The sequence below is a fragment of the Ovis aries genome, chromosome 24 (assembly GCF_016772045.2).
Source record: "Ovis aries strain OAR_USU_Benz2616 breed Rambouillet chromosome 24, ARS-UI_Ramb_v3.0, whole genome shotgun sequence".
NCBI lineage: Eukaryota > Metazoa > Chordata > Mammalia > Artiodactyla > Bovidae > Ovis > Ovis aries.
Genome location: NC_056077.1, coordinates 30950260 through 30974394, shown reverse-complemented (window position 1 = coordinate 30974394; position 24135 = coordinate 30950260). Strand labels below are relative to the sequence as shown.

The 24135-nt window shown below is 36.9% G+C and overlaps 1 protein-coding gene across 7 annotated transcripts in view; it reads left to right on the top strand.

Moving 5' to 3' along the window:
• Window positions 1–24135, top strand: part of AUTS2 (activator of transcription and developmental regulator AUTS2) — a 1205607-nt gene that overhangs the window by 496533 nt on the left and 684939 nt on the right. For 6 of the 7 annotated variants that reach the window (XM_060406299.1, XM_027961997.3, XM_060406298.1 and 3 more), the window contains one exon: window positions 17206–17307. The exons of the other annotated variant lie outside the window; for it this stretch is intronic. In XM_060406299.1, the coding sequence (XP_060262282.1) occupies window positions 17206–17307 (102 nt within the window). The remainder of the gene's footprint in view (window positions 1–17205; window positions 17308–24135) is intronic. 7 annotated transcript variants of the gene reach the window in all.

Genomic DNA, 24135 nt, shown 5'->3' with positions numbered 1-24135 from the left:
CTGGACATGGAACAACAGACGGGTTGCAGATCAGGAAAGGAGTATGTCAAGGCTGTATAATCACCCTGCTTATTTAATTTATATGCAGAGTACATCATGTGAAATGCCAGGCTGGGTGAAACACAAGCTGGAATCAAGATTTCAGGGAGAAATATCAATAACCTCAGATACTCAGATGACACTACACTTATGGCAGAAAGCGAAGAAGAACTAAAGAGTCTCTTGATGAAAGTGAAAGAGGACAGTGAAAAAGTTGGCTTAAAACTCAACATTCAGAAAACTAAGATCATGGCATCTGGCCCCATCATTTCATGGCAAATAGATGGGAAAACAATGGAAACATTGACAGGCTTTATTTTTTTGGGCCCCAAAATCACTGCAGATGGTGACTGCAGCCATGAAATTAAAAGATGCTTGCTCCTTGGAAGAAAAGCTATGACCAACCCTGACAGCATATTAAAAAGCAGAGACATTACTTTGCCAGCAAAGGTCTGTCTAGTAAAAGCTATTGTTTTTCCAGTAGTCCTATATGGATGTGAGAGTTGGACTATAAAGAAAGCTGAGAGCCAAAGAATTGATGCTTTTGAACTGTGGTATTGGAGAAGACTCTTGAGAGTCCCTTGGACTGCAAGGAGTCCAACCAGTCAATCCTAACGGAAATCAGTCCTGAATATTCACTTGAAGGACTGATTCTGAAGTTGAAAACCCGATACTTTGGCCACCTGATATGAAGAACTGACTAATTAGAAAAGACCCTGATGCTGGGAAAGACTGAAGGCCGGAAGAGAAAGGGATGACAGAGGATGATGGTTGGATGGCATCACCGATGTGATGGGCATAAGTTTGAGTAGGCTCTGGGAGTTGGTGATGGACAGTGAGGCCTGGCGTAATGCAGTCTGTGGCGTTGCAAAGAGTTGGACATGACTGAACGGAACATGTATATTTATATACACCAACACTAGAATTTAACAGTTTTTACAAAAGTAGTCTAGTCCACATGCTTCTCTACTGTCTTCCCTTTTAATAATCTTACACTAAATATTCACAGCTAGAAATAATAAACTATAAACCAGACAAGAATTGCTTGGCACGTATAGGTTTTGAATAAAAGTAAAAGTAATTTGTTGATTAAAGTTTATTTTTTTAACCTTACCATTAAGATAATCTAAATTTATTACTGCAGATGACTAAAGTAAATGAAATTGTATTCTCAGTTGCTTGACTGAGTTGATATGACCAAAATAATCCTACCCTGTATTAAAATGTATTTTGATTATTAGTCATTCTGGGATGAAGTTTGAAATCATTTTATAGAATTTAGTTCATAGATTAATATTTTTAATATATTAGGATTTAGCTACATTAGGTTATGGACTTCCCTGATAGCTCAGTTGGTAAAGAATCTACCTGCAATGCAGGGGACCTTGATTTGATTTCTGGGTTTGGAAGATCTGCTGGAGAAGGGATTGACTACCCACTGTAGTATTCTTGGGCTTCTCTTGTGGCTCAGCTGGTAAAGAATCCACATATGGACTTCCCTGATAGCTCAGTTGGTAAAGAATCTACCTACAATGCAGGAGACGCTGATTCGATTTCTGGGTTTGGAAGATCTGCTGGAGAACGGATTAGCTACCCACTGCAGTATTCTTGGGTTTCCCTCGCGGCTCAGCTGGTAAAGAATCCACATGCTATGCGGGAGACCTGGGTTCAATCCCTAGGTTGGTAAGATCCCCTGGAAAAGGGAAAGGCTACCCACTCCAGTATTCTGGCCTGGAGAATTCCATGGACTGTACATCAAAGAGTTGGACACGATTGAGCGACAGTCACTTTGACATTAGATTATGTATTAATTGTTCAGAATTGGGAGACACAGGTATAAAAATAACCGAGATAGGGTCTTGTCTGGAAGTCTAGTGTTTTGAGATTACACAGGTTTGATTCCTGGTCAGGGAACTAGGATCCTTCACATCTTGAGGTGAGGCTGGAAAAAAATTAAATAATTTAAAATAACCCCAGATGGGTGATAACATTTACTTATTTTTTTCCATTACAAAGATTCAGAACATTTATAGCTAATTTGCTAATTGTTCTCCCTAAAATATTTGGTCACTGATCATTGTTGTTACTTGCCCAGAAGAATGGTCACATTGCAGTTGGTTAAAATATATCTGCATTGCCAATGAATGATAATGATACTCTGGAGGATAGCATAGTATTATGGAATCACATAGACCCTAGGATGAAAGGCCTGGTTGTGAACTGTACGTCTACCTCTTCCTATCTGTTTAACTTAAACACTTGCCTCCACTTACTTAACCTTAAAGAGTAACAATCATGTCTGCCTCAGAGTTGTCATGTAAAGAACCAGTAGCTTAGTACAGTAGATTATGACACTACCTTAAGGACAATAAACACAACATTCAGTCAGTGGCCAGGAATCCTGGTAAGTAGCTCTGCTCATCACCATCTCTCTAGGTGCCTTTGGTTGGGTCACTCATGTCTGAGCTTTGATTTCTTGTCCTGTGATGGGGACACATTACAGTTTACTTTGCTTACCCAGAAAATTTATGTGAGAATTCAGTTAGATACATTATGTACAGTTGGGGGGAAATTATATAATAGCAAACAAATAGATACTGTATTCGGAGAAGGCAATGGTAACCCACTCCAGTACTCTTGCCTGGAAACTCCCATGGATGGAGGAGCCTGGTAGGTTGCGGTCTATGGGGTGAGTCAGACATGACTGAGCAACTTCGCTTTCACTTTTCACTTTCATTCATTGGAGAAGGAAATGGCAACCCACTCCAGTATTTTTGTCTGGAGAATCCCAGGGACGGGGGAGCCTGGTGGGCTGCTGTCTGTGGGGTCGCACAGAGTCAGATATGACTGAAGCAACTTAGCAGCAGCAGCAGGTACAGTATTATTAAGCAGCTTAATGGTAACTGGTCACCCCATGTTAACCTGTCAGATCTGAGAATGTGCTATGTCTAGTTGTCTTTCAGTGTTCTTATGATGTTTGCCTTTACATGTTGCTATAATGGTAGAAGCTACAGACTGGGATACTTTTGGCAATCTGAGTCAAAATGAGTTGCATTATTAAACAAATACATTGCTTTTAGAAACAACTCAATGAGAATTTCTGTTGTATATTAAGGGGCTAATGTGGCGTGGATTTGGGGTTGAAAACACCTAATTAGAAAGCTGGATCTGTTCTTAAATTGCAAGTGTGTGTACATCAAAGCCATCATAAGAATAAATTTAAGTCTGATAGTGTACATAGTTTCAGTACACATTGGCGAAATACCCTGCTGATTGCTGATTGAAAACAGTTGTTAATTCTCTACTTCACTAAATACAGAGTGGAAAAACTTTCCTTAATAAAGAACAGATTGAGGAGATCCAAGACCTTACTGTGTGGGAATTAATGGCAGATGCATATACTGGTAGTTAAAATGTTTCATTAGATGTTAATGTCTTGCTGTGTTTTTAATTGTTCAGGAATTAGCCTCCAGAATATTAAAACCATCTGTTTGTTATCATGATGAAACAGAATGCTTAAATAGTTATTAATTTGTGTTTCTTGTCTTTTTTTTTTTTTTTTTTGAGGGATAATCTGTAAAACTTTGATCTGTTCAGAGTTTAGGGAATTCAGAATGTGAAAGTGAAAAAGAATTTTAAAACACACCACTGTCCCAAATAGCTGTAGTTTTTTTTTTCCCTACCTACTGTGCATATATTATGTGTATTCTTTTTCATATTCTTTTTCTAAGGTAAAATGAGTTATCTCTTGTTTTTCATGATGTGATTAAGAATGATCATAGAGCTGGTTTCCCTTAGAACTGCAGATTACTTTATATTCAATATCAAGAGAATTTAGACATTCAGAGGGTTGAAGGGAAGCTGAAATTTCTAACTATGTGTTGTTCTTTCTGTGCTCCACTAGGTCTGCGTAACAACTGAGGGCTGTAGTCCTTATAGATTCAGGCTGACATTGGTTCTAGTCCTGCTCTGCTGTTTTCTGCATTTTGTGACGTTGCTAGAATTACTTAGTCTTTTTCTGATTTGGTTTTTCTATCTGTAAATTGGGAAATAAAATTTGGTTTACAGAATTAGGGGGCTTCTTAGAAATAATATGTAGATCACATATTCTGTTAATAGTATGTATATTAATTGCTTCATTTCTTGGTTACATGGAGTCAATGAGATATTCCAGGTACCAGTGAGAATATGTGTTAGCAATGTAGCTGTACGAGCCAAGAATAGACCCTTCATTTCCTAGCATTTGCCCCTGTACTGATAGCCAGACATTGGTGTGTTTTAAATTCTTACCCTGAAAATGAGGTAGTGTCATCTTATCTCTAGTTGTCTGTCAGGCGGGAGAGCTCTACAAGGGAAAGAACTTACCTCCCTTTGCATGGGATTCCAGTTTCTGTTTCTGAGGGGTCTGGTGTTTGTCTTCTCATCTCTGAATTTGGTTAGGAAAAATGGTCAAGTTTTTTCTTCATTAATTTATGCAAATCAGCTAAAATCATGCCAAGAAATGGACACTATGTATTTGAATCTTTGTGCACCTTAGAGAAGTGCCATGTTTTTAGACTAAGAATTTATGATAGTTGGGAAATTTATGATCCTCTATTTAAGCTTTCTTTACTGTATCTGCCCCTCATTCAAAATTGGATTATCCCATTCCCTACGTCTCTTTTGCCCAGGCTAAAAATGAGAAAGGTTTCCTGACTTCTGGAGCCAAGTGAAAATCACTATAGTGCAGGGAAGTTTGTTAAAAACCTTGAGTCTTTAGTTCGGGTTCCTCAGAGGTCAGGCAGATGATTCAGGCGGGTAATGCAGAACAGTGCAGGGTGTGGGGACGGTACTGAAATCATCTTGTGTGACTTCAGGGTTCATTCAGTCAGTGCTGCCATTTCCAGTGGTATGAACTGGTACTAAAGATCATTTGTTGTCCTGACAAAGGAAACTTATACCATGTTGGAGAATGTATGTATTTCTATAACCAATTGGGTTTCTTTTATAAATGATGTTGTTACTCTTATTAAATGTGTTTGATAGTGCACAGTAACTTCCCTTCATATGGGATCTTAGAAGATTTTTGTTGGATTGATTTTAAAAAAATAAGAAAATTATTTTTTATATTAATATTTGTTAGAAGGTAAAATAAATAAGATTTTTAAAATGCTTCGTATTACCCAAATTATTCAAAAGTGGCAATTTCCTCAATAAGCATATATAGTACTAAGAGAGCTATTAACTTCTCTTGGTAGTGGTTTTTGACCTTTTGCTGAACAAGTACTTTTAAAATTCTCAAATGCCATGATGAAGATTTATTAAACTGAGTGCAATTATATGCTACTTTTCATTTTATAATCCTATACCTGACTATCTGAAATATTTTAAATTACATATGATCACTATTTCAAGAAGAAAATCAGCAATGGCACTTTTTGAAGAATAAGGAATTTGAAAGTTACATGATTAGAGAGGCCATGGTTAACTAGTGCACATTTCAGTTTTCATGTTACCACTCTACTTTTGAGCTTCTTTTTTTGCAAATCCCAAAAGGCTAACTTTGTAAGACCCAGTCATACTCTTTGTTAATATCTACAAAAGCTATTTCATGGAGAATTTGAAAGACTGACTTACATGCTACAGATATTATGCAGAGACATCTCTGATGGTCCAGTGGTAAGAATCTGCCTGCCAATGCAGGAGACATGGGTTCAGGAATATCCCACATGGCGTGAAGCAACTAAGCCTGTGTGCCGCAACTACTGAGCCTGTACTCTAGAGCCCACCTGCCTACTACTGAGTCCATGTGCTCTAGAGCTCATACTTCTCAATAAGAGAAGCCACCACAATGAGTGGCCTGTGAGCCTCAACTAGAGATCAGCCCCTTCTTGCTGCAACTAGAGAAAGCCTGCATGCAGCAACAAAGACCCAGCGTGATCCATAAGTAAATAAATAAAAAGTTTTTTAAAAGATCCTGCATATTGACCACCAATTCAACAGATTCTTATTGAACGTCTAATTAATGTAGGCACTATTTTAGATTCTGCAGATATAATAGTGAACAAAACAGATAAGAATCCTGGTACTCAAGTAGCTTCTTATCTAGTTACAATGTGGTTGGGGTGGGAGATGTGTTTGAAGGAGACAGTGGACAGATAATATAGGTAAACATTAGATGGTGTTATAAAGGCAGGGTAACAGTTGCAAAGAGGATGATCTAGGAAATCCTCACTGAGAAAGTAACATTTCAGTAAACATCTGAGGAAGGGCAGTAGTGAACCATGTGCCTTTGGGGGCTAAATATCTTAAACAACAAGTACCACAAGTGCAAAGGCCCTGAGGTGGGGGCCAGCCTGGCTTATTTGAAAAATAGTGGTGAGGCCAGCAAAACTGATACAGAGTGAACAAGGCAAAGAGGAGTAGAAAATGAGGTCCAAAGAAAGGATGGGGGAACCAGACCGATTGGGGGCTACTCTGTAGGCCATTAGAGTGACCGTTGTCATTACTCTTAGTTTTTTATAGGAGCTCTCTGGCTCCTGAGAGAGCTACATGGACATAGTGGACAAAGGCACAAACTGGATATCAGATAGGAAGGTGTTTTAATCCAGGTAAGAGAAGACGGTAGCTTTGAACAGGGCAGTAACTGTAGAGGGAAAGATTTTAGCCTTGGCCAAAGGTGAAGTTGCTCTTGATAATAATTAGACACATCGAAGATACTACTTTATTTGTTACAAGTTTGAGATTCCTATTACACATCTAAGTGAATTTGCAGGTGCAGCTGGTTTGAGGAGACTAAAATCGGGGGAAGAGATTGAGGCAAATGAAGCATCATCAGCACATAGGCAGTATTTGGAAACATGACACTGGATGAGATCATCAAGGGTAGTGATTATAGACTGAGAAAAGAAGAGGTCCAAGGACACAGCCTGGGGGAACCTAATGTCAAAATATGTAAGGAATGGCCAGAGGAGGAGGGAAGAAAAGCAGGAGTGAAGCAAAGTGCTTTTAGGATGATCAGTTGTGTTCGATGCTACTGTAGCTACTGATGTTTCCTGTAGATAGATCAGTAAGATGGGGACTCACAGTGACTGCTAGGCTTCTCATTTGTAGGTAATTAATGATTGGTACTGCCTTCAAATCAAGGCAGGATGAACTCTTGCCCTCTGGCCTCCTCTGGTCCTCAAGCCATCCCCTTCCCAGAGTGGAAGAGTTCAAAGGACCACCACCCTACATTCCACTTGGATCCCACCACTCCCCCTCTTACAGCATGCTTGCTACTTTTCTGGGACTCTAGAAGTCTTAGCCCACATACTCTCAATCTGGTTGTCACAGTCTGTTCCCTAGGTCTGTCTGCCTTCAGGCAGACTGCACCGCAGCCATGCATGTGGTCAGACCAGAGTTGGCACTGCTCGTGGTAGTTGGGTAAAGTGAGCATGTGGATGGAAACTGGAGGTTTGGCTGGGAAGTTACCCCATGAGCAGGTGAGGCTTTTGAGATGTGGGAGAGAACTACAGATGGGAAGAAAAGGACCCTAGACCAGGGGCTGGTTGTTCTGCACTGTCACGTTCTGTCAAGAAACTTTAAGGCATATAGAAGTCTAACATAAATCCTGACCTTCATTGTGAACATTCATTTAAGCGAGGTCAGTGGATAAGATATTTTATTTAACACTCTATTAGCTTGACTTACAACTTTTAACTATTTAGACTTAACCGTTTTTGATTCTCTTGTCCGGAGATCTGCAAATGCTTCTGATAGCTATTTTCATTGAGCTGGTCAGGAGCAATTTCATTGCATGTTGAGGACAAATGCCTCATTAGAATGGGTTAAACAGAGAATGGGAGGAGGAAAATGAGAGATACTGAGTAAAATGCTTTTAAGGATTATTTTGTAAGGGGAATCTTGAAAAGGTAGCTGGGTTTGTTTGTTTTGTCTTGATTCATTGTCTTGTAAGGTGGAAACAATAATAAATGGAATGTTTGTACTCTAAAGAAAAGACTTAGTTTGTTGGTGCTGCCATGAGAAAATGCCACAGAGTGGGTGACTTAAACCAGAAATTTATTTTCTCACAGTTGTGGAGACTGGAAGTCCAAGATGAAGTTACTGGCAGGTGTTCTTTCTTCTAGGGCCTTTCTTCTTCCCTGTAGAGGAGGCCGTCTTCTCACTGTGCCCTCACATGGCCTGTTCTCCGCGCCTGTGTATATCTCATGCCTCCCTGTGTCACAGACTCATCTTCTTACAAGGACACCAATCTGATTCAATTAGAGCCCACCCTCATGACCTCATTTTAACTTAATTACATTTTTAAAGTCCCTATCTTCAAGTAAGTCACAGTCTAAAGTAATGAAAGTTATGGTTTCAATATATGAATTTGGGGCAGACACATTAGAAAAGACCATGATGCTGGAAAAGATTGAAGGCAAAAGGAGAAGAGGGCAACAGAGGGTGAGATGGTTGGGTGGCATCACTGACTCAGTGAACACAAGTTTGAGCATACTCCTGGAGACAGTGAAGGACCCGGAAACGTGGCATGCTGCAGTCCATGGGATTGCAAAGAATCAGACATGACTGAACAACAACAGCAATTCAGTCTATAGTAGGGATTTCAAATACTCTAGAATATGTATGTGTGGAACCCATACCACCTATGAGAAATGACTATGGCTTCTCAAGAGAGTTAACCATAGTGTTTCCTAAACAAGTTCATTTCTGTCCTCCTTGAAGTAATGTAGCCTAGTAATGTAGCCTAGCCTAGCCTAATGTAGCCTACTCAATAATTGGTGCATGATTGATAATATGGACTGAATTCTCTCAGCTCACCCCCCACCCAATTCAAACTCATATGTTTAAGCCCAAACCCTCAATTTATTTGGAATAGGGAAGGAAGTAAGATTAAATGAGATCATAAGAGGATATGAGTAATATCCTTTATTAGAAGAGTGATTAGAATGATAATTTTCTTTCTTCACTCTATATGAGGTCTCAGAGAGATGGTGGCTGTCTGTAAGACAGGAAGAGAGCTCTTACCAGAAACTGACCATGCTGGAACGGCCTTCATCTTGTTATTATATTTCTGGCCTCCAGAAGTGAGAAAATTTCTGTTATTTAAGCCATCAGCCTGGTATTTTGTTATGGCAACCTGAGTCAACTAAGACATTAAGATACACATGGACATCAACATTCAAAAAAAACAAAACAGGAGAGGGCAAAAGATCTAAACAGATATTTCTCCAGAGAAGATATACAGATAACCAACAGGTAAATGAAAAGATGCTCAACATCACTAATTATTAGAGAAATGCAAATCAGAACTACAGTGAGGTTTCACCTGACACCAGTCAGAAGGGCCATTCACAAAGTCTCCATATACTAAATACTGGAAAGGGTGTGGTGAAGAAGGAACCTTCCTATGTTGTTGGTGGAAACATCAACTGGTACAACGACCAAGATTCCTTAAAAAACTAAAAATTAAAAAGAGTGGCTATCTGTATAACTGATACACGTTGTTGTACACTTGAAACAAACACAACATTGTGAATCAACTATAGTCCAATAAAAAGAAAAACTAACAGTGGAACTACCATATGATCCAACAGTACCACGCTTAGGGATTTATCTGGGAAAGACAAAATTCTAATTTGCAAAGGTAACATGTATTCCTGTTTTTATAGCAGCACTATTTACTCACTAACCAAATGATACTGTCTCAAAAATTCTTTTCGGTAATCAAAAATCTCACTGTCAGAAGGCTAGAAACTGTACCAAAGCAGTCAAACATCCCTTCATCCAGTTATTTTTGCATGGCATGTGTTTATTGTGGATTTCTAAACCTATGTGAAAACAGATTTATTTTTCAGTCCACAGTCATACTTAAGGAATGCCAAATAGATGAGCTTTTCCTTTTATTCTCATTCTTGTGCATTATTTTTCCCCCAGATAGTTTAGACTTCTTTTTTGATAGGAAATGAAAAGTCAGGTTGTTATCATGCCTTTTGTCAACATAATTCAACTTGGAAATAGTACCCAGGTTGTAGATTGAGATTTTATTTATATATGAGCACTGATTTTTACACTTCCATTCCCTTTCCTTCACATTATTAAGTTATGAAGAGATAGTATCATAATAGCCTCTTGGCCAAATCGTAGAGTAGAGTTATGATTCTCTGGATAAGCCATAGAACATTATTAAGTTTTGTTGTTTGGGTTGCATTTGTCTGTTGGAAGGATATCAAAGTTGGTTAGGTTGCTCTTAATTGCTTTTTGTTTATATTTGAGACTACATAGTTAAATTGATCTTAGCTTATTTTCTGCTCTTTATTTGATTAACTTTTCAATTTTTTCTATTGCTGTGAAGTCCACTGAACCTGTTTAAATTTGAATAATGTATGTGATAGTCCAGTGTAAGTACTTCAGTCGTTTCTGTTTTTTTCAGGCAAATAACATAATCTTCATGTTATTATCTGTGGAATACCTTAAGTATTTATCTGGGGACATCAGTGACAAAGAGAAATGACACTCACAAATCCAGGCATATCCAGGAACCCTATTTATGATTCATGGATTGAGGCAGTTCCTACTTTTCTTGTCTTTGGAAACTGACTGTAATAGGCAAGATCCCAAGATGACCCTCCAGATATGCCCCCTGCTTACTACCATGATTAGATTTTTTTTTTTTTTTTGGTTAAAACAAAATTTTTATTTATTTTTTTTTAATTTTTTAAATTTTAAAATCTTTAATTCTTACATGCATTCCCAAACATGAACCCCCCTCCCAAGTTGACTTTAAGAAAGAGAGTTGTGTTCTTTTGCTTCATTAGTCTGATTTAATCAGGTAAGTCTTCAACCAGGAAACTCTTTTCTGGAGTAAAAAATGAAAATCATGGGACTTCTTGTTGTTTAGTTGCCAAGTTGTGTCCAACTCTTTTGTGACCCCCTTGGACTATATTCCGCCAGGGTCCTCTGTTCATGAGATTTCCCAGGCTTGGAAATGGGAATTGGAATGGGGTGCCATTTCCTTCTCCAGGGGATCTTCCTGACCTAGGGATTTAACCTGTAGCTCCTGCATTGGTAAGTGGATTCTATACCACTGGGCCACCCAGGAAACCCTGATGGATTCTTATCTTTTTAAAATAAACTGCTCTATTAAAATATTCATTATATATAACATTATATTTCCATTATATATGATGAAATTTATTCATTATCAGTTTAATATATTAACACAGATGTACAACCATCACCATACTACAATTTTTAAACTTTGCCATCACCTCCAAAATTTCCCTTGTGCCCATTTGAAAATTGGTGGATTCTTATATTCTTCTGCAAAATTCATTAGAATTTGGTGGGCTATTTTTTATTTATTGTTAAGTTGAATTTGTTGCCTTTCATCAGAGTTTTGCAGCTTTTTAAAATTAAGATCATCCTGTGGTTCTCTTTTTTGTTTTGTTATTATCAGATTTGGGCACAGATTAGCTTTACTATTCTTTTTCTCAAGCTCTGGATCAAATTTTGTTAAAGTTTTTTAAAAATTAAAGCTAATTTAGTATGATTTTTGTCAGTATCAACAGAGAATTATGTTTACTACTTAATTTAGAATATATTCATTATCACATTTTTGTAATGATAATCATATTATTATTACATTGTGTTGGCACAGTATTATTCTATTATTTCTGGGTTTTGACTTTTATATCTTTATTCTTAGATATATAAGAAGTATGTCTCATATTTGTAGGCTTTTCTCCCAATTTTACTCTATTAATTGTATAATATTTAAATTTCCAATTCATTATGTAGTATTTCTTTTTGTAATCTCCTTTCTCTAATCTTCCCCACTGTTGTTTTTCTTGTTGTGTTACTTTTTGTTCTCTGTAGTTAAGCTATTTATTTCTGTTACTTCCAATCTGGTAGAAAATACAGAAGTTAATCTCTAGCACAGAAATAACAGATCTTGTTAAATGTTTTTACTTATGTATTTATAATTTTCACTTTCTTAATTTATAAGTGCTGTGTTTGTTATTTTTTCAATGACTCAGTTATAATTGTGGAGAGAATTTTTATTATCTTTATATTTAATAAAAATCTCTAGGTAATATGGATATTCAGTTTAAAATGTCATTAGTTTTTACTATCCAGAAGGCTGTTCATGTAGTTTCTGAATTTTAGTACCTTGATATTCATTGTAGCCTACTTTATCTTCAGTTTGTGGTAACGTCCCCTGGATACTCTGGAAGATGTGGTCTATATAAGTTACCTAATTTAATATGTATTGCTTGAGTCAAAATGAGTTCTATAACACTTAACCCCTGGGTCCCTTCCTGTTATTTTCTTAGTGTAAGTAGCATGCTAAAGTTTTCTAACTCCTGTTGATTTCCTTTTATAAAGAACAGAAGTGTAAAAAGTAGATATTATACTTTTATTGCTATAAAATGATTATCTTTGGCACATAATTTAGCCATTTATTTCTAATATTTTGTCTTTTTTTCTCTTTTAAAATTTAGGAGTGCTTTATGACCAACAAATACATTTTTTTTTACTTTACCTAATACAAACTAGATATCCTTGCCTTAAAAAAAAAGGAGCTTAATCCATGTATGTTATTGTTATAATAACCATATGCTTGCTTTCTTGCTGTTTCCCTTATTTTTTTACATTTCTGTTAATTATGATTATTATTCTTTTACATTTGATAGTAACTTAGAAAGCAAATAACTTTAGTATTTAAATTTTACTAGTGATTATTTTATGATTATGAAATCCTTAAAATTCTTTCTCTAACTGTTGAAAACAATAACAGTATAACTTCTGATTCTTTGATCCCAGAGAAATTTCACACAAATTCCTTGTACTACCCTAGTTTCCAGAACTTAATTTTTGTTTCTGTCACATGTTATTATTGTGCATTTAAAAGTACAATATTTATTTCTTAAGAACAAGTTTTTTCTATTCAACTTTGTAATTTTGTTTGTACTAGATATTTCCCGCTAGCTTGTTTGGACGTGTCCAACCTTTTCATTAAGTTATTTACTTTGGTTCTGTGCCTCTCCTCCGAAATACCTTTTAAAACCTAAGAAATAAACAGTCAAATGCCACTCAATCTATGAAACTTTCTCTACTTGGGGACAGTTTTATATGGGAAAAATAAAACACCACTTTTATGAGATTAAATACTCAACTGTTTTGATGTTAGTGGAGGTATATTTTAAAATATCGTTGAACAGGAGATTTGGTGCTTATTGGCACTTTCAAGAAATGTTGTATGTTGTTCATTTAGATCCCTGCAGGAATACTCAGCAGTCCAAGATAAGATTTATGGTGCTTTGAGGAACCAAAACTGTGGTAGGAGATTACTTTCGGCTGTTCTTGTGCATGGCACTGCATAAGTCAGTCACATCAGTCTTCTAGAGCGCTAGGCTTAGGTATCTTCTCACATACTTCATCCCTTTGTGAGTTTTGTTTGAAGGGTTAATGACACCTTCTGAACATCTTGCATCTGTGGAACTCTCCATATACACACTGAAAAGAATGGCACAGCCTGGCTCTCAAATCGTGCCAGGTGTGCATAGAATTGCTCCACCTTCCCTCAGTCTGGGGCAGTGGGACTCTGTTACATGTTCATTAGCCATAATAAAACCATGTATCGTTATTTTTCTAATTAGTCATTAATAATAGTTAACTCTGTAATGACAACACAGTTTCAGAGCATGGTAAATATACTGCTGACTATGAAATCTAATGAAAACACTCTGGCTTCTTATATTTTACAAAAGATGATAATCCTGCTAGTATTACAGCCACTCATGCTCGATGCTAGCTTCCTTTCACTGTTTTTTTCTTAGTTCTGATTCTTAAACTATATTATACCTAATTGTTAGAAACTTCTAAAACGAGTGAATTGTAGTAATTTTTAAATAAGTGAGGTCCTTAGATATCTAAAGACTGATAGTAAAAAATTTCACTGCTTCATTTATAGCTGAAACTTCCTTATAACAGAGCTGCTGTGAATGCTAGAAGAAATCAATGCATGCAGATTGATTTTTCTTAGGTCTTTAAATGTTTAAGCCAGCACCTGGCCTTTGTAATGTCTCTTGGTTGTAGGTAATAGCTGGGAGTTTCAGGTGAAGGATTACAACTTCTGAGTTAGTTATGCTACCCCGAATGATCCATTGGATGTGGTTGAAAATGCCAGTCTTAAATGTATTCATGGGATTAGGAAGGAATACTTCTTTGCCTGAAATCTTGTGGGTTAGCTTTAGTACTTACTGTAGTCAGTCTATATCTTTGAAATATTGAGCTGTCTGACAGCTTAAAATCCTAAGTTTCCTTTAAACTTGAGCCTGGCTTTGGAGGTGAAAGAGGTGGTATAGGGGTGGATTTTATGTAAGGCTCTCTGAAGAGAATTCACTGAAGTGCTTTTGCTGGCAGGACATAAGGAAGGGCTAGTAAGCTGCTTCCTCTGAGTTTTTCTTGGGTTTTGCTCTTAGCCTAGATCAACATTTAGTCAACATTTAGATAATTTACATCAGGGCCACTGGGGTCTCTTGTTGAAGTCATCCTTTTCCTTCCATGAAGAAACATGGAAGAAACCCAAATGGAAAGTCCAGATTTTGTTAAGCCATTTGAGCATTAGGAAAAGTCTTGATTTTCTTATTCTCTGAATTGCCAGTTTGATGTTTATTTCTCCTCTAAGTTGGAGGACTTAGTTTTTATAAACATTATTTGATCAAATGTTACCTAATAAGATTTTTTTTGTGAATAAAGTTACCACAGATGTATTGAAAATAAATTATATGGGAGAATACTGATCTACCACAGAATCATTATTTCCAGGTTAAATGTAAACATTTAAACAAGCACTATGAATTACAATGAAGATAGCAGTAGGCAGTAGAGACATGGGGTTAGTCCTCAATCTGTTCGCTAATTCCAAGCAGATTTCCTTTATTTATTTATTTTTCCATTCCACGCATTGGAGCTAGTTTTACCTGCCTCTACTTAACTCAGAGATCCAATGAGATAAGAGTTCCGACACTTGTTTATGAATTACATTCCGCACACAGATTTTATCATTAGTATAAATATATTTAATGCAGGCCTTTTCAAACTTGATAAACTATATCACAATTATAAAAGGCATTTAATGAAAAATGAGATGCTTGCTAGACTTTGAAAGCATATGTCAAAAAATAAATATATAGAGGAAGAACGCTTTAAAGACCATGGTGGAAGAGATAATATCTGAGCTTCAAAAAAAAACTTTGACCTGAAAAGTGCAGATAGAATGAGAGTGAGCATTCCAGACAGAAAATCTAGTGTGAAAAAGTACAGGACAGGAATGGACTTGACATGTTCAGGAAATTGAAAGGAAGTGATGTTCATTTTAGGTTAAATTCCCCTTTATTACAAGTATAAAAATGAAAACTTGAAGAGAATGATAGTATTCTGAACTTTTATTCCATAGTAATAAGAAAAGGCTCATATAGCTTGCATCTGAATTAACTTAGAATTAGCAGGTTTAACAGTAACTTAGGAGGAAACTAAGTACTTAAGGGCTCAGGAGGATACAGAATAAAATTAGGATCATTTTTCTTGGTTCCATTAGAGAAGACTTCCTGGAGAAAGGGATTTTAGAAGGAAGTGATAAAAGAGGATTTGTAGAAATGTTGAAATTAAAAAAAAAAAAAAAAGAATGCCTTTTACATAGCAGGGATTTGGCAATAGCTGATTAGATGGTATGACCAAAAGTCAGGTCTGAACTGCAGTCTTTAAAGAGGCACATTAAAGCTACAAGGGATGCTGATTTGATTTCATTCTCCATTCTTCTTGGTTCATCTTCCCCCATGGTCCCAGAGCCACATGAAAATCTGCAGCCAAGATGTTTGGTACCTGTTACCTGTTCTGCTCTCTGAAGTTCCTGCTACCCAGAAATAAGGGGCTTGTGTTCTGTTTGACATTGCCCATTTTTTGACCCATGCCTCCCTCTTCGTATTTCCTCACAAAAGAAGTTTTTTGTTTTTTGTTTTTTTAAATTCCAATAAGACTCCTGATCATTTCCTAGCATGTTGGTTTCCCTGCCTTTTCTTTTTGACTTTCTCTCATAAAGAGTATTTTCTTCTGTCCTTTCAGCCATAGGTGCTTAATCTTTTTTTACAATTCAAGACTTCAGAGATTACCTTTCCCCCTAACATCACTGGCTCGTTTCTGGTTTTCATTTAGCGTGTATGTATTTCATTGTGTTGCTGACTCTGTTTATCCTGCTCTGTCTTTCTCTTGCTAGAGTGAGCACATTGTAAAGGGGCTGTGTGTTGTAACTTGCATCGCATTGCTTGGCTTCTCTGCAAACGTAGTTGGTGATAACATCACAGACTAATGGTCCATGTGAATTTGACTCAGTCTTATATAGACTCATGGTTTGCTGTTCATGTGTGTTTGTTCATTTTGAGTGGAAAATCTGATCTGGGTAAATGTGTCCAACATCCTGAACATGAAAATCAGAGCCAGTAAATGTGTAGAAACTGGTAACAGCTTTGTCAAGCTATTAAACAGCAGAGACTGTTTAAGTTGGTCAATAAGCACCATATCTCTAGTTTTTACTTTCAGTCTCAGATGTTATACTTAATACATAGTTGTTGAATGGAGGCTGGCTTAATTTACTTAAGCTGTAGGTCTTAATTTGGTATTTTAAAATACCTTTAGAATATTATCTTGAAAAACAGGGTCATTGTCTCCCTAGGGGTTAAAGGATAATATAAAGAATCTCATCATTTTCTCTTAGGAAAAGAAAAACTTGTTTTTTGTTCTCTTTGTTGTTTCTTTTTTTCTTGTCCGTAAGAGGACAGAGAGAATAAGATGGAAATCATAGCTGGTGAAACCTGGATTGGAAAAATCTCAGGGAAGATTACCCTCCAAGATTCATGTTAGACTTTTCAAGTGTTTGTTTAAGGCTTGCGCAGGTCTTTTTGTCTACATTGACATTTTATGCTAAATGTTTTACTTATCTTACTATCCTCTACATTTCTTTCTACAGCGGCTTGCCTGGCCCTGTTCAGAAGCTGAAAAAAATGCTAAAGATCAGGACCTTAAGTGTTCATTTTTGATAAGGCTTGAAGAATAAGGGTGAAGGAGCAGTTGTGTGAGGAGACCACTGACACTTTTCTTTTTTCTCTTTTCTTCTTCCTTCAGCTCAAGCCAGGGCAGAACAGCTGCAGGGACAGTGACAGTGAAAGCGCCAGTGGAGAATCCAAAGGCTTCCACAGGAGCAGCTCCCGGGAAAGGCTCAGCGACGTAAGTTAGAAAACAAACTGAAACCACCAGACCACACGTCCCCTGAGTCCAGTTTCAGTTCACCAGCACATCCCTTCACATCATTTTGTGAATATCCAAGCATTTTTCCTCTCTCGGCAGACACATATTTGAGCCTTGCTTTATAGTATTGTTCTGTTTTCTAGTTTGACTTAAAATGTGTTTTAAAGAATTACAAGGTGGTTTGGGCGTGTCTATCAGCTTAGAAACAATAGATTACAAAAGGAAGTGATAATACTTTTTAGTATCAGTGTTAGAAATGAAAGAACTAGTCTGGCAATGCTGCAACTGGGAGATGACGTACTTAAATGTGGACCTTTTTTTCACCTGTGAGATCTGTAACAGCCCCTTTCTTTCATTTTATTCCTGTTGGAAGGGATGACTAACCCACCACTTACTTGGCAAGTAAAGGAATTAAAATTTCCTTCTGATTTCTAGAGGAAAACCCTCCATGAGCACACACTACCTGCCTCTTAAGGGGGTCTGTCAGCATTCTAGACCCGTTCTAACCACTCTCCTGGCCTCAGTGTGCCAGCAAGGCACAGAACCACTTTTGCCCTCTTGGGGTCATCTCACACCCCTCCCTAATGTGTCATAGAACAGGATCCTTGACCCATATTTGCACCTGAGAGCAACATTTTAAAACTTTCCTTTAAAGTAGATCAAGTAGGGGGAACATTAACAGATTGAGACAGTATTCTTTTTTTCCTCCCAGTCTGTTTGATTTATTTGCAAAAAACTTTTACTAGAGGAAGAAAATAATTCTACTGTTACTAAAAAAGGTAATTTGGGTAACCATTGAAGAGCATTCCCGGAAATAACACCATTTTACCTTTTGTGATTAGCATACTCAGTTTGGGAAATTTCCATTTCTTTTCTTTTTTCTCTTGTCTCTTTCATCACTTCTTTTCCTCTCCTTCTCTCTGCCTTCCCTCTTCTTTCTTTCCTTTCTTCCTTTTTTTTTTTTTTCCCAGAAGCTGCAGATTACCCTTTAGTCACCACAGGTGGTAAGTTCAGGATTCTAACCATCTTTCTTTTTCTTTTTAAATTGAGTTATAATTAATATGGGCTTCTCTGGTAGCTTCACTGGTAAACAATCTGCCTGCAATACAGGAAACCCCAGTTTGATTCCTGGGTCAGGAAGATCCCTTGGAGAAGGGATAGGCTCCAGTATTCTTGAGCTTCTTTGGTGGCTCAGACAGTAAAGAATCCACCTGCAATGTGGGAGACCTAGGTTCAATCCCTGGATTGGGTAGATCCCCTGGAGGAGGGCATGGCAACCCACTCTGGTATTCTTGCCTGGAAAATCCCCATGGACAGAGGGACCTGGCGGGCTACAGTCCATGTGGTCACAAAAAGTTGGACATGACTGAGCGACTAAGCACAGCACAGCATCATATAATTAATATATAGTACTACATTTGTTTCAGGTGTACAACATAGTGATTTGATATTTTTATGCATTATGAAATGATCACCACAATAATCCAGCTTTCATCTATCAAAATACAAAATTGTTACGGTATCATTGACTGTATTCTCTATGGGTTCATTTACATTCCTGTGATATGTTTATTTTATAACTGGAAGTTTATATTTAATTCCCTTTACTGACTTTGTCTATCCTCCCACAATCGCCTCTCTGCTCTTTGACAACCACTTGTTTGTTCTCGACGTCTATGAGTCTGTTTCTGTTTCGTTTGTTTCTTTGCTTTGTTTTGTAGATTCTATGTATAAGTGAAATCACATGGTACTCATTTTTCTCTGTCTGACTTATTTCACTTAGAATAGTATCCTTCGCTTTATCTGTGCTGCTGCCACTGAGAAGATTTCATTCTTCTTTATGGCTAAGTTGTCTTCCTTTGTATGTGTGTGTCAGTGTATAGTATTCTTTTATTCATTTATCTGGTGGTGAACATTTAGGTTGCTTCCGTATCTTGGCTGTTGTAAATAGTGGTGCAATGAAAGGAGGAGTACATATATATTTTTTTGAGTTACTGTTTGTTGAAGTAGAAGTAGAACTGCTGGATCATATGGTAGTTCTATTTTTAGTTTTTTGTGTAATCTTCATACTAACAACACTTGTTGTTTCTTGTTTTGATACCAGCCATTCTAACTGGTGTGAGGTGATAATCTCATTGTGGTTTTGATTTGCATTTCCCTGCTGATTAATGATGTTAACATTTTTCATGTGCGTATTGGCCATCTGTATGTCTTCTTTGAAAAACGCCTATTTAGGTTCTCTATGTATTTTTTAATCATGTTGTTTATTTTTTTGATATTGAGTTCTATGAGTTCTTTATACATTTTGGGTACCAACCCCTTATCAGAAATATCACTTGCAAATATCTTCTCCAAATCAGTGTTACTTTTTTGTTTTGTTGTTAGTTTCCTTTGCTGTTCAGAAAGCTTTTTAGTTTTATATAGTTCCATTTGTTTATTTTTGCTTTTTTGTTGCCCTTTCCTGAGGAGGTATATTCAAAATAAATTGGTAGACTAATGTCAAAGAGATTACTGCCTGTGATTTTTTTTTTTTTTACTATGCTTTCAGGTCTTTTTTTTTTTTTTAACTTTATTTTACTTTACAATACTGTATTGGTTTTGCCATACATTGACATGAATCCACCATGGGTGTATACAAGCTCCCAATCCTGAATCCCCCTCCCACCTCCCACCCCATATCATTTCTCTGGATCATCCCCATGCACCAGCCCCAAGCATCCTGTATCCTGTATCGAACATAGACTGGCACTTCATTTCTTACATGATAGTATCCATGTTTCAATGCCATTTTCCCAAATCATCCCACCCTCTCCCTCTCCCTCAGAGTCCAACAGTCCATTGTATACATCTGTGTCTCTTTTGCTGTCTCGCATAAAGGGTCATCATTACCATCTTTCTAAATTCCATATATATGTGTCAGTATACTGTATTGGTGTTTTTCTTTCTGGCTTACTTCACTCTGTATAATCGGCTCCAGTTTCATCCATCTCATTAGAACTGATTCAAATGTATTCTTTTTAATGGCTGAGTAATACTCCATTGTGTATGTGTACCACAGCTTTCTTATCCATTCATCTGCTGAAGGACATCTAGGTTGTTTCCATGTCCTGGCTATTATAAACAGTGCTGCAATGAACATAGGGGTACACATGTCTCTTTCAGTTCTGGTTTCCTTGGTGTGTATGCCCAGCAGTGGGATTGCTGGGTCATAAGGCAGTTCTATTTGCAATTTTTTAAGGAATCTCCACACTCTTCTCCATAGTGGCTGTACTAGTTTGCATTCCCACCAACAGTGTCAGAGGGTTCCCTTTTCTCCACACCCTCTCCAGCATTTATTGCTTGTAGACTTTTGGATCGCAGCCATTCTGACTGGTGTGAAGTGGTACCTCATTGTGGTTTTGATTTGCATTTCTCTCATAATGAGTGATGTTGAGCGTCTTTTCATGTGTTTGTTAGCCATCCGTATGTCTTCTTTGGAGAAATGCCTATTTAGTTCTTTGGCCCATTTTTTGATTGGGTCATTTATTTTTCTGGAATTGAGCTGCATAAGTTGCTTGTATATTTTTGAGATTAGTTGTTTGTCAGTTGCTTCATTTGCTATTGTTTTCTCCCATTCAGAAGGCTGTCTTTTCACCTTACTTACAGTTTCCTTTGTTGTGCAGAAGCTTTTAATTTTAATTAGATCCCATTTGTTTATTTTTGCTTTTATTTCCAGAATTCTGGGAGGTGGATCATAGAGGATCCTGCTGTGATTTATGTCGGAGAGTGTTTTGCCTATGTTCTCCTCTAGGAGTTTTATAGTTTCTGGTCTTACGTTTAGATCTTTAATCCATTTTGAGTTTATTTTTGTGTGTGATGTTAGAAAGTGATCTAGTTTCATTCTTTTACAAGTGGTTGACCAGTTTTCCCAGCACCACTTGTTAAAGAGATTGTCTTTACTCCATTGTATATTCTTGCCTCGTTTGTCAAAGATAAGGTGTCCATATGTGTGTGGATTTATCTCTGGGCTTTCTATTTTGTTCCATTGATCTATATTTCTGTCTTTGTGCCAGTACCATACTGTCTTAATGACTGTGGCTTTGTAGTAGAGCCTGAAGTCAGGCAAGTTGATTCCTCCAGTTCCATTCTTCTTTTCAAGATTGCTTTGGCTATTCGAGGGTTTTTGTATTTCCATACAAATCTTGAAATTATTTGTTCTAGTTCTGTGAAAAATACTGCTGGTAGCTTGATAGTGATTGCATTGAATCTGTAGATTGCTTTGGGTCGTATACTCATTTTCACTATATTGATTCTTCCGATCCATGAACATGGTATATTTCTCCATCTATTAGTGTCCTCTTTGATTTCTTTCATCAGTGTTTTATAGTTTTCGATATATAGGTCTTTAGTTTCTTTAGGTAGGTATATTCCTAAGTATTTTATTCTTTTCGTTGCAGTGGTGAATGGAATTGTTTCTGTAATTTCTTTTTGTACTTTCTCATTATTCGTGTATAGGAATGCAAGGGATTTCTGAGTGTTGATTTTATATCCTGTAACTTTACTGTATTCATTGATTAGCTCTAGTAATTTTCTGGTGGAGTCTTCAGGATTTTCTGTGTAGAGGATCATGTCATCTGCAAACAATGAGAGTTTTGCTTCTTCTTTTCCAATTTGGATTCCTTTTATTTCTTTTTCTGCTCTGAGTGCTGTGGCCAAAACTTCCAGAACTATGTTGAATAGCAGCAGTGAAAGTGGGCACCCTTGTCTTGTTCCTGACTTTAGGGGAAATGCTTTCAATTTTTCACCATCGAGGATAATGTTTGCTGTGGGTTTGTTATATATAGCTTTGATTATGTTGAGGTATGTTCCTTCTATTCCTGCTTTCTGGAGAGTTTTTATCATAAATAGATGTTGAATTTGTCAAAGGCCTTCTCTTCATCTATTGAGATAATCATATGGCTTTTATTTTTCAATTTGTTAATGTGGTGAATTACATTGATTGATTTGTGGATATTGAAGAATCCTTGCATCCCTGGGATAAAGCCCACTTGGTCATGGTGTATCTTTTTAATGTGTTGTTGGATTCTGATTGCTAGAATTTTGTTGAGGATTTTTACATCTATGTTCATCAGTGATATTGGCCTGTAGTTTTCTTTTTTTATGGCATCTTTGTCAGGTTTTGGTATTAGGGTGATGGTGGCCTCAGAATGAGTTTGGAAGTTTACCTTCCTCTGCAGTTTTCTGGAAGAGTTTCAGTAGGATAGGTGTTAGCTCTTCTCGAGATTTTTGGTAGAATTCAGCTGTGAAGCCATCAGGACCTGGGCTTTTGTTTGCTGGAAGATTTCTGATTACAGTTTCAATTTCCATGCTTGTGGTGGGTCTGTTAAGATTTTCTATTTCTTCCTGGTTCAGTTTTGGAAAGTTGTACTTTCTAAGAATTTGTCCATTTCTTCCACGTTGTCCATTTTATTGGCATATAATTGCTGATAGTAGTCTCTTATAATCCTTTGTATTTCTTTGTTGTCTGTTGTGATCTCTCCATTTTCATTTCTAATTTTATTGATTTGATTTTTCTCTCCTTGTTTCTTGATGAGTCTGGCTAATGGTTTGTCAATTTTATTTATCCTTTCAAAGCACCAGCTTTTGGCTTTGTTGATTTTTGCTATGGTCTCTTTTGTTTCTTTTGCATTTATTTCTGCCCTAATTTTTAAGATTTCTTTCCTTCTACTTACTCTGGGGTTCTCCAATTCTTCCTTTTCTAGTTGTTTTAGGTGTAGAGTTAGGTTATTTATTTGACTTTTTTCTTGTTTCTGGAGGTATGCCTGTATTGCTATGAACTTTCCTTTTAGCACTGCTTTTATAGTGTCCCACAGGTTTTGGGTTGTTGTGTTTTCATTTTCATTAGTTTCTATGCATATTTTGATTTCTTTTTTGATTTCTTCTGTGATTTGTTGGTTATTCAGAAGCGTGTTGTTCAGCCTCCGTAAGTTGGAATTTTTTTAAGTTTTTCTCCTGTAATTGAGATCTAATCTTAGTGCATTATGGTCAGAAAAGATGCTTGGAATGATTTTGATTTTTATGAGTTTATCAGGTTTAGATTTATGGCCCAGGATGTGATCTATCCTGGAAAAGGTTCCATGAGCACTTGAGAAAAAGGTGAAATTCATTGTTTTGGGGTGAAATGTTCTATAGATATCAATTAGGTCTAACTGGTCTATTGTATCATTTAAAGTTTGTGTTTCTTTGTTAATTTTCTGTTTAGTTGATCTGTCCATAGGTGTGAGTGGTGTATTAAAGTCTCCCACTATTATTGTGTTATTGTTAATTTCCCCTTTCATGCTCATTAGCATTTGTCTTACATATTGCGGTGCTCCTATGTTGGGTGCATATATGTTTATAATTGTTATATCTTCTTCTTGGATTGATCCTTTGATCATTATGTAGTGGCCTTCTTTGTCTCTTTTCACAGCCTTTGTTTTAAAGTGTATTTTATCGGAGATGAGTATTGCTACTCCTGCTTTCTTTTGGTCTCTGTTTGCGTGGAATATCTTTTCCAGCCCTTCACTTTCAGTCCTTATGTTTCCGTTGTTTTGAGGTGGGTCTCTTGTAGGCAGCATATATAGGGATCTTGTTTTTATATCCATTCAGCCAGTCTTTGCCTTTTGGTTGGGGCATTCAACCCATTTACGTTGAAGGTAATTATTGATAAGTATGAACTCATTGCCATTTACTTTATTGTTTTGGGTTCGGGTTTATATGCCCTTTTGTGTTTCCTGTCTAGAGAATATCCTTTAGCATTTGTTGGAGAGCTGGTTTGGTGGTGCTGAA